Source organism: Chiloscyllium plagiosum, unplaced genomic scaffold, assembly GCF_037043375.1.
Source record: "Chiloscyllium plagiosum isolate Xiang-an unplaced genomic scaffold, Cpla_swu_hap1 HiC_scaffold_37, whole genome shotgun sequence".
NCBI lineage: Eukaryota > Metazoa > Chordata > Chondrichthyes > Orectolobiformes > Hemiscylliidae > Chiloscyllium > Chiloscyllium plagiosum.
In genome coordinates this window covers 16,124,183-16,136,117 of record NW_028270175.1, presented here as the reverse complement: position 1 = coordinate 16,136,117, position 11,935 = coordinate 16,124,183, and the positions used below count along the sequence as shown (strand labels likewise).

The 11,935-nt window shown below is 39.1% G+C and overlaps 1 protein-coding gene across 1 annotated transcript in view; it reads right to left on the bottom strand.

The window, feature by feature from the left end:
* Nucleotides 1–11,935, bottom strand: part of skia (SKI proto-oncogene a) — a 187,317-nt gene that overhangs the window by 5,139 nt on the left and 170,243 nt on the right. Inside the window, exons 3-6 of the mRNA XM_043676022.2 lie at nt 11,526–11,650; nt 9,874–10,142; nt 7,302–7,600; nt 3,730–3,960 (exon numbers count right to left, since the gene is read on the bottom strand). Coding sequence (XP_043531957.1) covers nt 3,730–3,960; nt 7,302–7,600; nt 9,874–10,142; nt 11,526–11,650 — 924 coding nt within the window. The remainder of the gene's footprint in view (nt 1–3,729; nt 3,961–7,301; nt 7,601–9,873; nt 10,143–11,525; nt 11,651–11,935) is intronic.

The following is an 11,935-nucleotide window of genomic DNA, read 5'->3' as shown; positions in this document are numbered from 1 at the left end:
AACATACAGGTGTCCAAGATACACCCTTCCTAACTAAAAAGAAATTACTGAACAGTAATTCACCTGACATCGGTCACTTTTGTGCATCTAGCCACAGTAATCAGCTTGACACAAATATTCTACACTTTTCTTTCTCACTCTCAATAAGATTTTAAAAAATTAGTAATAATTTTAGAGCCACTTTATTGAAAAGAAAAGCATTTTAATTCCAGGGACTCTTATTATAACATTTTGCCATAAAATTTCTTTAGTTTTCAAAAGGTTCACCAACTTTGGGAAAAACTTACCTGTTACAAAAAAAATTAAATCATTCCCACAAAGGACAAGAGTGCAAATAACACAGACTGCAAAATTCTGATTGTGAGTTATTATGACAGAATAGTTAGTTATATCTTGGTTATCAGCAATAGCAAATGCAGATCTCAAAAGCCTTTGGACTCTTATTAGCTACCACCAACACCCCCCCTTCCACCTGCTATGTTTAGCATGGTCTTCTCCTCAGAAGATAATTGATGCGTCTGGGAGAGTATAATTGGCTTGCAACTGAGGATACTAGTACAATATAATAAACAATCCTTGGCACAGCTGTAACTCTAGGTCAGGTCTGTGCCTTAATACTTCAGCACGGCTAGCTTGACAATTAAGTCTTAATTAGAGGAGACGGCAACCAATATAACACGTGGAATAGGTGATAATGGCAATGTGAATAGATGGCACAAAAGCTTAGTGTTGCTAGCAGGTGTAGCAAATGTCAGAGATGCTGTCATGGGACTATTTCATTATCATACCTCCCTTCTAATTTTGCTTTATTATTATTTTGCCATTCTTTCAAGAGCACAAATCACTATCCATCCAAAAGGAAGAACAGCAGGCTGCCACTGCTCTATGACCAGCTGTTAGGAAGTGTGCCAAAATGAGTAGCCAATCCAACCTCCTCTCCTTGTGGGATCAACAGCACCTCCTGACCATGACTGAAAATTCACTGTGCAGCAATTTGCAATCCAAGAAACAAATAACATCTGTGACCCATAAATAAACTAAAACAAGATAAATACTTGCAATAGATGAACATTTTCCTTTCAACATGACATTAACTCAGCTTGTGAAACTACAGACCATGAAAATGAATGATTTAAGTAGGTGGATATCACAGCTGAGCCTGATCCTTTTCTCATACACATCTCCAGAGTGATGTGCACTCTCAGCAGGGGCCAGCGGACAGCACGCAGGGTGAGAACTTGGGTAATGCTACCAACTATCACAGTCTAGTCACTGATTTAGCTGAAATCAACTAAATTGGCCTTCGATCAAGGATCCAATCTGGGACCTTTCTGGTCTGCGTAGTCAATTTCTATGTCTTAATCAATCAAAATAACAATGGAGCAGCAAGATCTTCATTTTAGAGTAATTCTGTTGTAGATTATTTATGAGTATTGAATCAGTGCTTATATGCTGAAAATACCAAAAGAGATAGATGCACTTTTGAAATATTAGGGAGTTGATGGCTGTGCTGAGGTGGCATGAAACAGGATGAGGTCTGGGGCAGATCAACCATATTCATGTTGAATTTTTTTTTCTATTAATTCATAGGATGGGAGCTTCAGTAGGGAGGTCAGCATTTAGTACCCAACCCTATTTGGCCAGAGGGCAGTTAAGAGTCAATCGCATTGCTCCGAGTCTGGAGTCACATGTAGGCTAGACCAGGTAAGGATGGCAGTTACCTTCCCTAAAAGACGTTAGTGAACCAAATGAGCTTTTCCCGACAATCAACAATGGATTGTGATCATCATTTGACCCTTAATTCCAGATTTTTACTGAATTTAAATTCCACTATCCATACTCCTATAATTCTCATTCCCAATTAACCAAAATGTTTGCAGAAAATAACCTTGAATCAGTTGTAGTACACATTTAAACCTCAGTGTAGTTTAGTCAGGAGCAGTTTCACATCAGATTCAAAAGGGTGTGAATTTAAAACTGGATCCAAACATGAGCACATAATCTTGGACCTCAACTTTCACCAAAGAAGTGCTCATCATTTGAGGATGATGGCAGTACCATTGTAACATAATAGCTGCTTTGAAAATTATCTTAGGCAAGCAAAATTTAACATAAAGCAGCTCCACTGAAAAAAAAGGGTGGCCTAGTAGTCCAGAGATTCTGTGCTAATCAGTTTCACATGCCTTTGATGTGGTTTCTGTGCGAGCATTATACATTTAGACATACACCAGGTTATTCAGTTTCAAAGCAGTGTTTCACAAGCTGAACTTCTGTCTCAAAGTGATATAAAAAAGAAAATTTTCCTCACTGATAAGTATTTACTTTGTTCATGTTTCTTTAGCTAATCCTTTCCATACACTTTTCTTTGGGTGTTGTGTGTGAAAGATACTGTAAACACTGCAGTATGGAACACAGCTGGATTGTATGGAATGTCATCCATTTCCCTCAACCAGAAATGTACTGTGGGTGACACCCATGTTGCAGTTCCTACACAGTTTTGTTTAGTCTGGCACAGTTGTCCTGTGCAATTTCCCATGATGATGAAATGGAAATCTGCATCATTTCCTTTCCTCATTTGATTGTTAATGTCTTGAATCTGCACTACGTTCCCCCCTTTCCCAATCTTTTTGTTCATTTTTGGAAGCAAGCCGACAGAGGAATGTTTAATGGCTTTGTAATCTTAACCCCTTCTTACCTCATTTTATTGCTCTATATATCTTATTTGTATTAAAAGACTATTTATTTCTCTACGTAAATAATTAAATTGGATGGTATATATACTTAAACAACAGATTTTTAAAAAGATAAATTGGTGATGCAAAATATTGCATTAATGTCCTACACTTAACAGTCCAACTCTCTAACTGAACCCAGGGTAACACCCAGTGTTGTTGCTAAGCTCTCAGAGGAGATGCTGAATTTCTCATGGAGAAGGCAGGGAAAGGGATTATTTTAAAAACTGGATGAATCTTCTTGCATATTGGTAAAGTGGTTGGTAAAATGAAAATGCCACTAAAATGTCAAGGCCTCTACCTCCTCTCCCCCTTCCCCAGATCTACTAATAATCATAACAGCTCACTGTCAAAGTTGGTGAAGATAACAAAGGCCCTACAGTAGGAAAGATGACTGCAAACACGGGGCCCAAACCCAAGTTTGGTCTGGGCTCACTGCCATTGAGTTTTGGGTGTATGTTCAGAATACACTATCCAATTTGCACAGGTTGAATTTCTCCAGCTCATGGTTTAATTTAGATTTGAAGAATGCTATTTGGAAAAGGCTCTACAAGATGTCAATCAAATAATTTTGAGGGGGTTGGGGGAATTGGATGGATCAGAGTGCAGGTATGGAAGAAGGAGAAAATGAAAAAAACAAGGAAAGAAGAAACTGGAAAGCACACTGATTCTTGTAACCCCAACCAATGCTGGTATTACACTCAAAAGCAACAGGATAATGCAAAACCTCTTTACCTTGTCAACAGAAAGCTCAGACTCAACAGACTGGTTCTCACATTCACAACCAGAATAACCTGTGTTTGGTAGATCTTAGTTGATCGTATCGAGGTTCCTTAGAAGTATCGAGACAGTGGTTTTCCTGTTCTCATAACTTTCAGTTTGTCAGCCAAAAATGTAATAGAACATTCAAGCAATCTATTCCACAGTCACAAACCAAAGGGTGTGTTTTGTGTTTAAAAAATGATACAAATTTTGATTATTCTAATACAATAATTACCTGTGCTGAATATTTGATCCTCAATCGCCCAGCCTCGCAACCTTTGTCACAGACACGGATTTGTTTTGCTTGTTCTAGTTCTCGTTTTAGCCTTATCCGTGATTCGTTTGCCTCCTTCATTTTCTTCTCACTCTCTGCTCGAAGACGCTCGATTTCTTTCCTTAAGTTGCGTTTTGCCTCTGTTGCTTCACGTAGTTTCTCTTTCTTGGCAACACGGAGAAATTCAAGTTCCTACAAAGGAAAGAATTGCATCGAATTCAGTTAAATAAAAAAGTTAAGTGTGCTTGACTGAAAAATTAGCCTTACAAATTTGTACAAATGCAAAATATTGCAGATGCTGGAAATCTGAAATAAAAACAGAAAATCTTCGAAATGCTCACCATTTTAGTTATCGACTGGGGGGAGAAAAGTCATTTTCCATTTTTATTTCTTAAACATTAGTAGTTAGGTTGGAAAAACACATTCCAAAAGGATGGCAATGTCCACATAAAAGGGCATGGGGGCAATATTTGTACAGAGAGTGGTTTGTGGGTGGAATGAATGCAGGTTCAGGTACAATGTTCAAATTCGGATAAGTACATGAATAGGAAAAGTTTGGAGGGATATGGGCCAAATGAGGCAGGTGGGGCTAATTAAGTTTGGAAACATGGTCAGCGTGGACTAGTTGGACTGAGGAGTATGTTTCCATGCTTTATGACTGTAGGACTCTATATTAATTAGCCAAAAGTAGACTCATATAAGTTTCCAAGTAGCACCAAAATGGATTCCTATGACCTACAAGTACAACTCTGTTTTATCCTGCTGTATTTTCTGGTCGTTTCTTGTTGGAGAATCAGTACGGGAGGCACAGTTTTCCAATCTGACAAATTCTGTTTTTTAAAATCTATCAAATACTAGGTTCTGGCTGCCACTGGGGGCTTGCTATCTTCAAGTCAGAATATGTCATTTATATATCTGTTGTCAATATTGAAGTGCTCAAGACCAAAATAAATTAGTCGATTTTACTTGTAGTTACAGTATTGCAGGCTCTTCACTTATGGAAGTGGGTATCCTTATCTCAATCATTTGAGTGCTGCCCAACAATGAGTAATTTAGTATGAAAAACAACCCTTTGTTTCGTAGCTGTAAGAAATTAGATAGTAAAAACAGCATTTCCCTGAGGCAGCACCCTTTTCATCCCTTTAGCATAGAAAGCCATGACATTATCATTTCCCATACTGTACACTGTTAACTAAAGAATTGGATGCATGGTCAAAACAATTATCTAATATTATGAACCATGGTAGTTCTAATAAATAAACATGTCAATATTATAAAGTCCTATGCAGAGCATTGAACACATCAATGTATGTTTGGATATCCCTGGAAGGCAGTGCAGACATTAATAGTAAGATAAACATCATTGTAGGTGCAGACAGTTGTGTCTCTTGACTGTAGCTGGGACGAGCAATTCACATCCACAGGCCAGGTAGTAGGTTTCACTTGATTACCTTGGCAGCCACTGGGTAAGTTAGTCAGCTTGAAACAAAATTGCAATTAATTATTCAAATTTTTTTTGCTTGAGGTAATGCATGAGTTTTTCTCCAATATAAGTGTGACCTTAAGGCAATATTAGTGGTCTGAAAAATAAATTGTAGTGTAGGAGACTGTTTTAAAGCACATCTAAATGATTGTTGAAATGTATAAATGTTGCATCTGAATCAGACTGGCACTTCAGGTATAGCACTATCATAGTGACTATACTTTGTTAACTTGCAATCTGACTAAGCACAACAAGACACATCACGGCATGATGGCTCAGTGGTTCGCACTGCTGCCTCACAGCACCAGGGAGCCGGGTTCAATTCCTGCCTCAGGCGACTGTGTGAAGTTTGCACATTCTCCCTGTGTCTGCGTGGGTTTCCTCTGGGTGCTCCGGTTTCCTCCCACAATCCAAAGATGTACAGGTTAGGTGAACTGGCCATGCTAAATTGCCCGTAGTGTTAGGTAAGGGGTAAATGTAGGGGTATGTGTGGGTTGCGCTTCAGCGGGGCAGTGTGGACTTGTTGGGCCGAAGGGCCTGTTTCCACACTGTAAGTAATCTAATCTAATCTAATCTAAATATAGGGCCTGGGTGGATTACTCTTCGGAGGGTTGGTGTGGACTTGTTGAGCCGAAGGGCCTGTTTCCATACTGTAGAGAATCTAATCTAATCTATACTGGGAGTACAGGAGACAAGACTGGATTGGTGGAAAAGTACAGAAAAAGCTTATGTGAAGTGAGTTTGCATGCAATGAAACCAGGTACCTTTAGTGAGGACATAATAGGCTAATTTATTAAGGTCACAAATGTTGAGGTTATATTCCATATGCTATTGCTGTCCTATATTACAACCCCAAACTGTAATTCTTCCGTGGAACTCAGGTCACAGTGCTAGCTTGTTACTGGCTGAAGGATCACTGAATTTGAAATGCTATCTGTGTTTTCTCTCCACAGATGCTGCCAGAGTTGTTCCAACAATTTCTGTGTTGGTTGTATTTGGCTTGTTATAGAATCATACAGCATGGAAATAAACCCTTCATTCCAACCATGTTCCCAAACTAATAAACTAGTCCCACCTGCCTGCACTTGGCCCATATTCCTCCGAACCTTTTATTCATGAACTTATCCAGATGTTTTTTAAATGTTGTAATTGTACCTGTATTCACCACTTTCTCTGGAAGTTCATGTCATGCACAAACCACTCTCTGAAGAAATGTTGCCCTTGTGTCTTTTTTAAATCTTTCTCTTCTCAATTTAAAAATATACCCCCAAGTTTTGAAGTTCCCCACCCTAGGGAAAAGAACTTTGTCATTCAACTTATGTAAACCCTCGGATAAATCTCAATAAGGTCACCTCTCAAACTTTTCAAGAAATATGTACCTGAACCCCTAGGAGACCTGCTCTACAAGACTACCCAGGTCCCTACCATTAATAAGACTTGGCCTTGTTTGTTTTACCAAAATGCAAGACCTTACATTTATCTAAATTAAACTCTATCTGCCACTTCTCAGTCTATTGACCCAATTGATCAAGATCTCTTTGTAATCATAGATAATCTTCTTCGCTGTCCACTATAACACTAATTTTGGTGTCATCTGCAAACTTACTAACTACATCTCCTAAATTTTCACCTAAATCATTTATATAAATGACAAACAAAAATGGACCCAGTACTGATCTCCCTGCTGGTCACAGTCCTTCAGTCCGAAAATCCCTCCACCACCACCCTCTGTCTCCTACCATAAAGCTAATTTTGTATCCAAATGGCAAGCTCATCTAACTTTACTAATTGTTGCTGGTTACTTTGTTGATTATTGTGTTCAGAAAATTATAATGATTGCAAATCTGTCAGGAGCACTAACATAAAAATTACACTGATCAATGCTGTACCAGCACACTGTACTATTTCACTCCTTGGTTAATTGTTAATCTGTTTGAAGACAATAAATGCAAAATTCAAAACCTTTTCTATTCATGTACATTTATTCTGTCGGTGACAGAATCTGGAATTTCGAAAGCCAAGTTATTTTATAAGTGTCTCCTTCTTTTACCTGCTGTAGACTACGCTTGGCTTGCAAAGCAGCATTCAGTTTTTCCTCTTGCTTTACTCGCATTTTAATGATTTCATGCAAGAATTTTTCCTTTGCCTCCTTGGTGTCGATTCCATTGTCCAAGGCCTGCCTCAAGTGTTCTAGCTCCACTTCTAATCCGCTATTGTGTGTCTCTGTGTGGCCTGGACTCTCGAACGCACCACTCGATACAACTTGCACCCCAGGTGAGCTCAGGTCTTTTGCTGATGAGCCAGATGAAGTGAAGGAGGGAGAAGAAAGTGAAGACAATGATGATGTGACTGTAGGAGGGAAAATACATATGTATTATAATACATACTTATAACTAGAGAGTTTGATCTGTCAATCTGAATTGGCCTTTTCTAATGAAGCTATACTAAATACAAGAAGCAGACTTTAAGTTTGTTCCCCAATCCAAACATTCCTTAGGGTTCTTTTTGACAAGCAATGTATTTTACCCATCTCCTGAAAGTATAAGTTTATGCTAGGGTACAACTTAGTGGGTGCTGACCATCCTCTGGTACTTTGTTCATGTAACCATTCATCCTGTGGGAATCTAAACAAGTATCAGATGAAGGATCACAGCTGAGGACTAACTGTACCTTTGTACAATTTCCATGCATATGCATTTTCCAATTACTATCTAAAGCACAAATTCTGACTTTCCTCTGTCTAGTTCAACAAAACAGATGCCTGCTTAAATGTGGCTGCTTCAGTTGAGATTGAGTAACAAGCATAAATATGGCAGATATGATCATGGTTGGGGTTTACCTCAACAATAGCTGTCCAAAGACATTTTCAAGTGTCATAATTTCACTTTTCTTTCTCAATCTAAGAAGCATTGAACTTAAATATTGCGATACTCACCTGGAATCTCTATCTGCTATTTTAACAGGAAGTTCATCGTTTAACATAAATTAATGACCTCAATGCTAAATCAGCAGAAGAGCAATTCATTTATTCAGTATTATCCCATGATATAACATCCAAGACATTTGTTTCTACTTTGGACTATGGAATCAAAAATACATTTTCTAAATTTGCAGATGAAATCCAACTAGGTGGCATATAGTCAATACTAGGAAGACTGCAACAAATTACAAAGGTCATTAATAATCATCCAGAATTAGCAAATAATTGGCAAATAAAGCTCAATTCAGACTAAAGTAAAATAGTACCTTTTAAAAGGACAATAGGTTCCCCCTCCAACTCTATTTTGATTTAGTCCCTACCCTCCCCTTCACTGTTTTGATCACACAGCATTGCCCTTTGATGTGAAGGGCACTGCTTGTCACTGGCCACTCGGGTGTTTTCCTATCTTCCTGGTGGTGGGAAATTGAATAAAGATTCGTGCACTTTGTGTCTTTCACTGTGTCTCACACCTATACACACACACCAGGGGTGCTGGGGAAAAAATAAGCACCACCGCACTTAGGTGGTAGTGTGGGGGTTTTTATATAAAAAAAATAAACAGGAGTGTTCACTGCCCTTTGATGTGAAGGGCAGTGCTTGTCACTGGCCACTCGGGTGTTTGCCTATCTTGAGAGTTGGATCAGTGTGAGTGAGTAAAAAAAAGTAAAAGGACAATAAGGAAGTGACCTATCATTTGGAAGGTCCTAGTCCATGTGGAATAGAGGAATAAGTGGATCTGGAGTACAAATAGCCAATTGCTAAAAGTTGTGCTACAGGTTAAGACCATAAAAAATGTAAACCAAGCAGTAGGTTTTATTTTTACCAGGATAGAATTGATGAATAGGGAAGTCATGCTTAATCTGTACTGAACCTTGTTTAGATCACTCCTGTATTTTACTGACTGCAGTTCTGGCCACCATATTTCAAAAAAGCACTAGAGGGGGGTGCAGAAAAGATATTAAAGGATTTTTTTATCAAAAATGTGTTTGCATATACATATCAGGAAAGAATGGATTTGATGGCTCTCTTTCCCCTTGAAAAAAGCTGACGGGTGACTGAATAGAGGTCTTTAAAATTCAGAAAAGGTTTGAATAGAGTGGATAGGAGAGATTATTTCCACTTTTAGGGAAGAGCATAACTAGAGGCCATCATCATAAGATAATCACTAAGAAATCCAATAGGGAAGTGAGAAAAAAAGCTTCTTTAGCCAACAACAGTGGTGAGACTGTAGAACCTGCTATTATAGGGAGGGGTAAAACAATTAGTATAAATGCATTTCAGGCGAAGTTGGACAAGCATTTACAGGAGAAAGGAATGTATGACTACGATGCTAGATTTACATGATAAAATATAGGAGGTGGTTCAAGAGGAGCATAAGTATTAGCATGGACTGGATGGGCCGGGCCAAATAATCTCTTTCTGTGAAATGTATTCTATGCAATTACTCAAAATAGGTTCCTCGAGTTGGCATGTTGGGAGAGGCACAGACTGGAAGTAAAGCATGTAAACCAATCATATTATTGTTTCACTCAAGTGCTGTACTGACAGGTGCTTGGAAGCTGGCCATTTAACTGCCCTTTCAAGAAAGGATCATATGGGGTGGAAGGATTGGATTTAGAATAGCTGCGTGAATTAAACTTACATCCTTCTCTACTCTCAACTTCCACTTCAGCATCTGAATCTTTGTCTTCAGAAGGAAACACTGCAGCAAGTGGAGCAGCTGTTTCCTGTTCTAGCTGTGCTTCTGCAGTTGCCCTCCTTTTCCGAGATCTGCTGGCTTCAATTGGAGTCGTGGTGTTCTGAGTGACTGCAGTGGCTGATGGCGATTGTCGTCCATTCCTCTGCTGGGGCAGGGCTGTCAAAGCTACATTTGGTGCCACTGAACCTTCGTAACTTTTATATGCATAGAAACTATGGAGAAGGTACAAACAAACCCATTCAATTTTTAAACCTCAAAAGATTAATGACAAAAATATATACATTCCCACAATTTAAAAAAGATTCTAATATTTTATTCTGTTGTGTGAATTTTTCCCTTTTTTATGTTAATAAAATTTAAGTCTCACAGGCTGAAGAATTTAGCCTGTCAGAAGAATTTATGGGTTATGATTCCATATGGCACTGGAGTTACAAGTATGCTCCATTAGGAGGCCCTCAAGAACTGAAGGAATTGCAGCCTGAAGTTCCAAATTAATGAAGAGAGAGGGTATCTCATGATGGAGACACACTTTCAGCTCTTCTAAAATCTTACCATGGGAAAATGGTCACAATAGTGGGAGGCTGTATGGCTATTTTAAGTTAGCTGCGGGGGGTCTGGGAAGAATAGCTGTGTCCTTTATTTTTCCCATCTCTTTGAGAGAAGGGAAAGATGTCTACCTCACTTCCATAATACAAGGACACCATGTGGTCTGAGAAAATGCTATAGAAGTGCAAGTCTTTTTCCTTAAAGACTCAGATCAAATCCTGTCCACTTTTGTCCTGCTAGGACAATGAGATCATTTTTTGTATCACGAACCTAATTTCCTAACGGGCAGGCTTTGGCAAGGCTCTTTCCCAGAGCAAAGGTATGGGAACCCCATCTCCAGACACCAATAAAAGAAGGCAGACTGGATGACGGCAGAGGCCATTTCCCTCCTTCTAGCTGGATTGTGGTGTCTACCCAAGTACCCTGTGGAGGAGTAATGGTTTAGACCATTACTCCTGAAGATTAATGGTTGACCTCATTTTTGCTCCTGCTGGAGCTGTTGGTGGTGGCGCAGCTTCTGATCCTTGTCCCTCGGCAAAGGTGGAAGGTGGAGCTGCTTAATGAACTCTGATGCCATGTTGAAGGCTTACAGTCAGGAGATGAAACTTAAAAGTGAGTGAACCGCTATCTGGGTGAAGAACTTTCCCATAAAATGGCAAGCACTTGTCAAGCTGCGAAAACATTCCCTGGGAAGAAATGTTTTCAACAGAAGTTGGAGTTCTTCAGAAACTCTGGCAAGTTGAGGACGCATCATGGATTGCCAGGTCCATGGGGGTTTACGCAGGCCCTTGAAAACCAGAAGTAGGTACAATTAATATTGGGCTAGAATTTGGTGTCAAAGTAATAGTGAGGTCTCTGGAACTATTCTTCCCGCACAAATCAGATCCACTACCACCTGGCTGGAAAATTATACCCTGAGATGTAATCTGGCCCTTTTAGTTGTAAGTTCTGTAGATTTTAATACTGTATATCCCAAATTGCTATCAGTGACTTTTAAAGAAATATCTTTTAAAAATGCTTTTTCCTTGGAGTAGAAACAGAATGCATACTTGTCTCGGGTCAGTGCAGGAAGGTGAGTCAGAGTTTCTTTTTCACTTGTTGAAATGGTTGGTGACCAAGGCCTGAAGGCGGAGAGTCTTTGTTGAGAATGTGCGCAACTGCTACTTAGAACATTCTAGACAAAAAAAAACATAATTTATTCTTCTAATTATAATGCAATAGTTCTTTTCACACTGTGTAGCTTCTCCTCACTTCTTCCTTATTTTCTGTGCCCCTCTGCTCTGAAGCTGATTTCTCGTTCAGTGCTTCCAAAGATGCTGACAAGGCTTTTTACCATACCTAAATAGCTATTCTGGGCACCACAACCAGATATATGTACATGTACTGCACACTCATACAAATCTTGAAAATCTTTTGTCACCTTAGTCCAAAGGTGCTGATGCTAATTAAAGCGCACAGG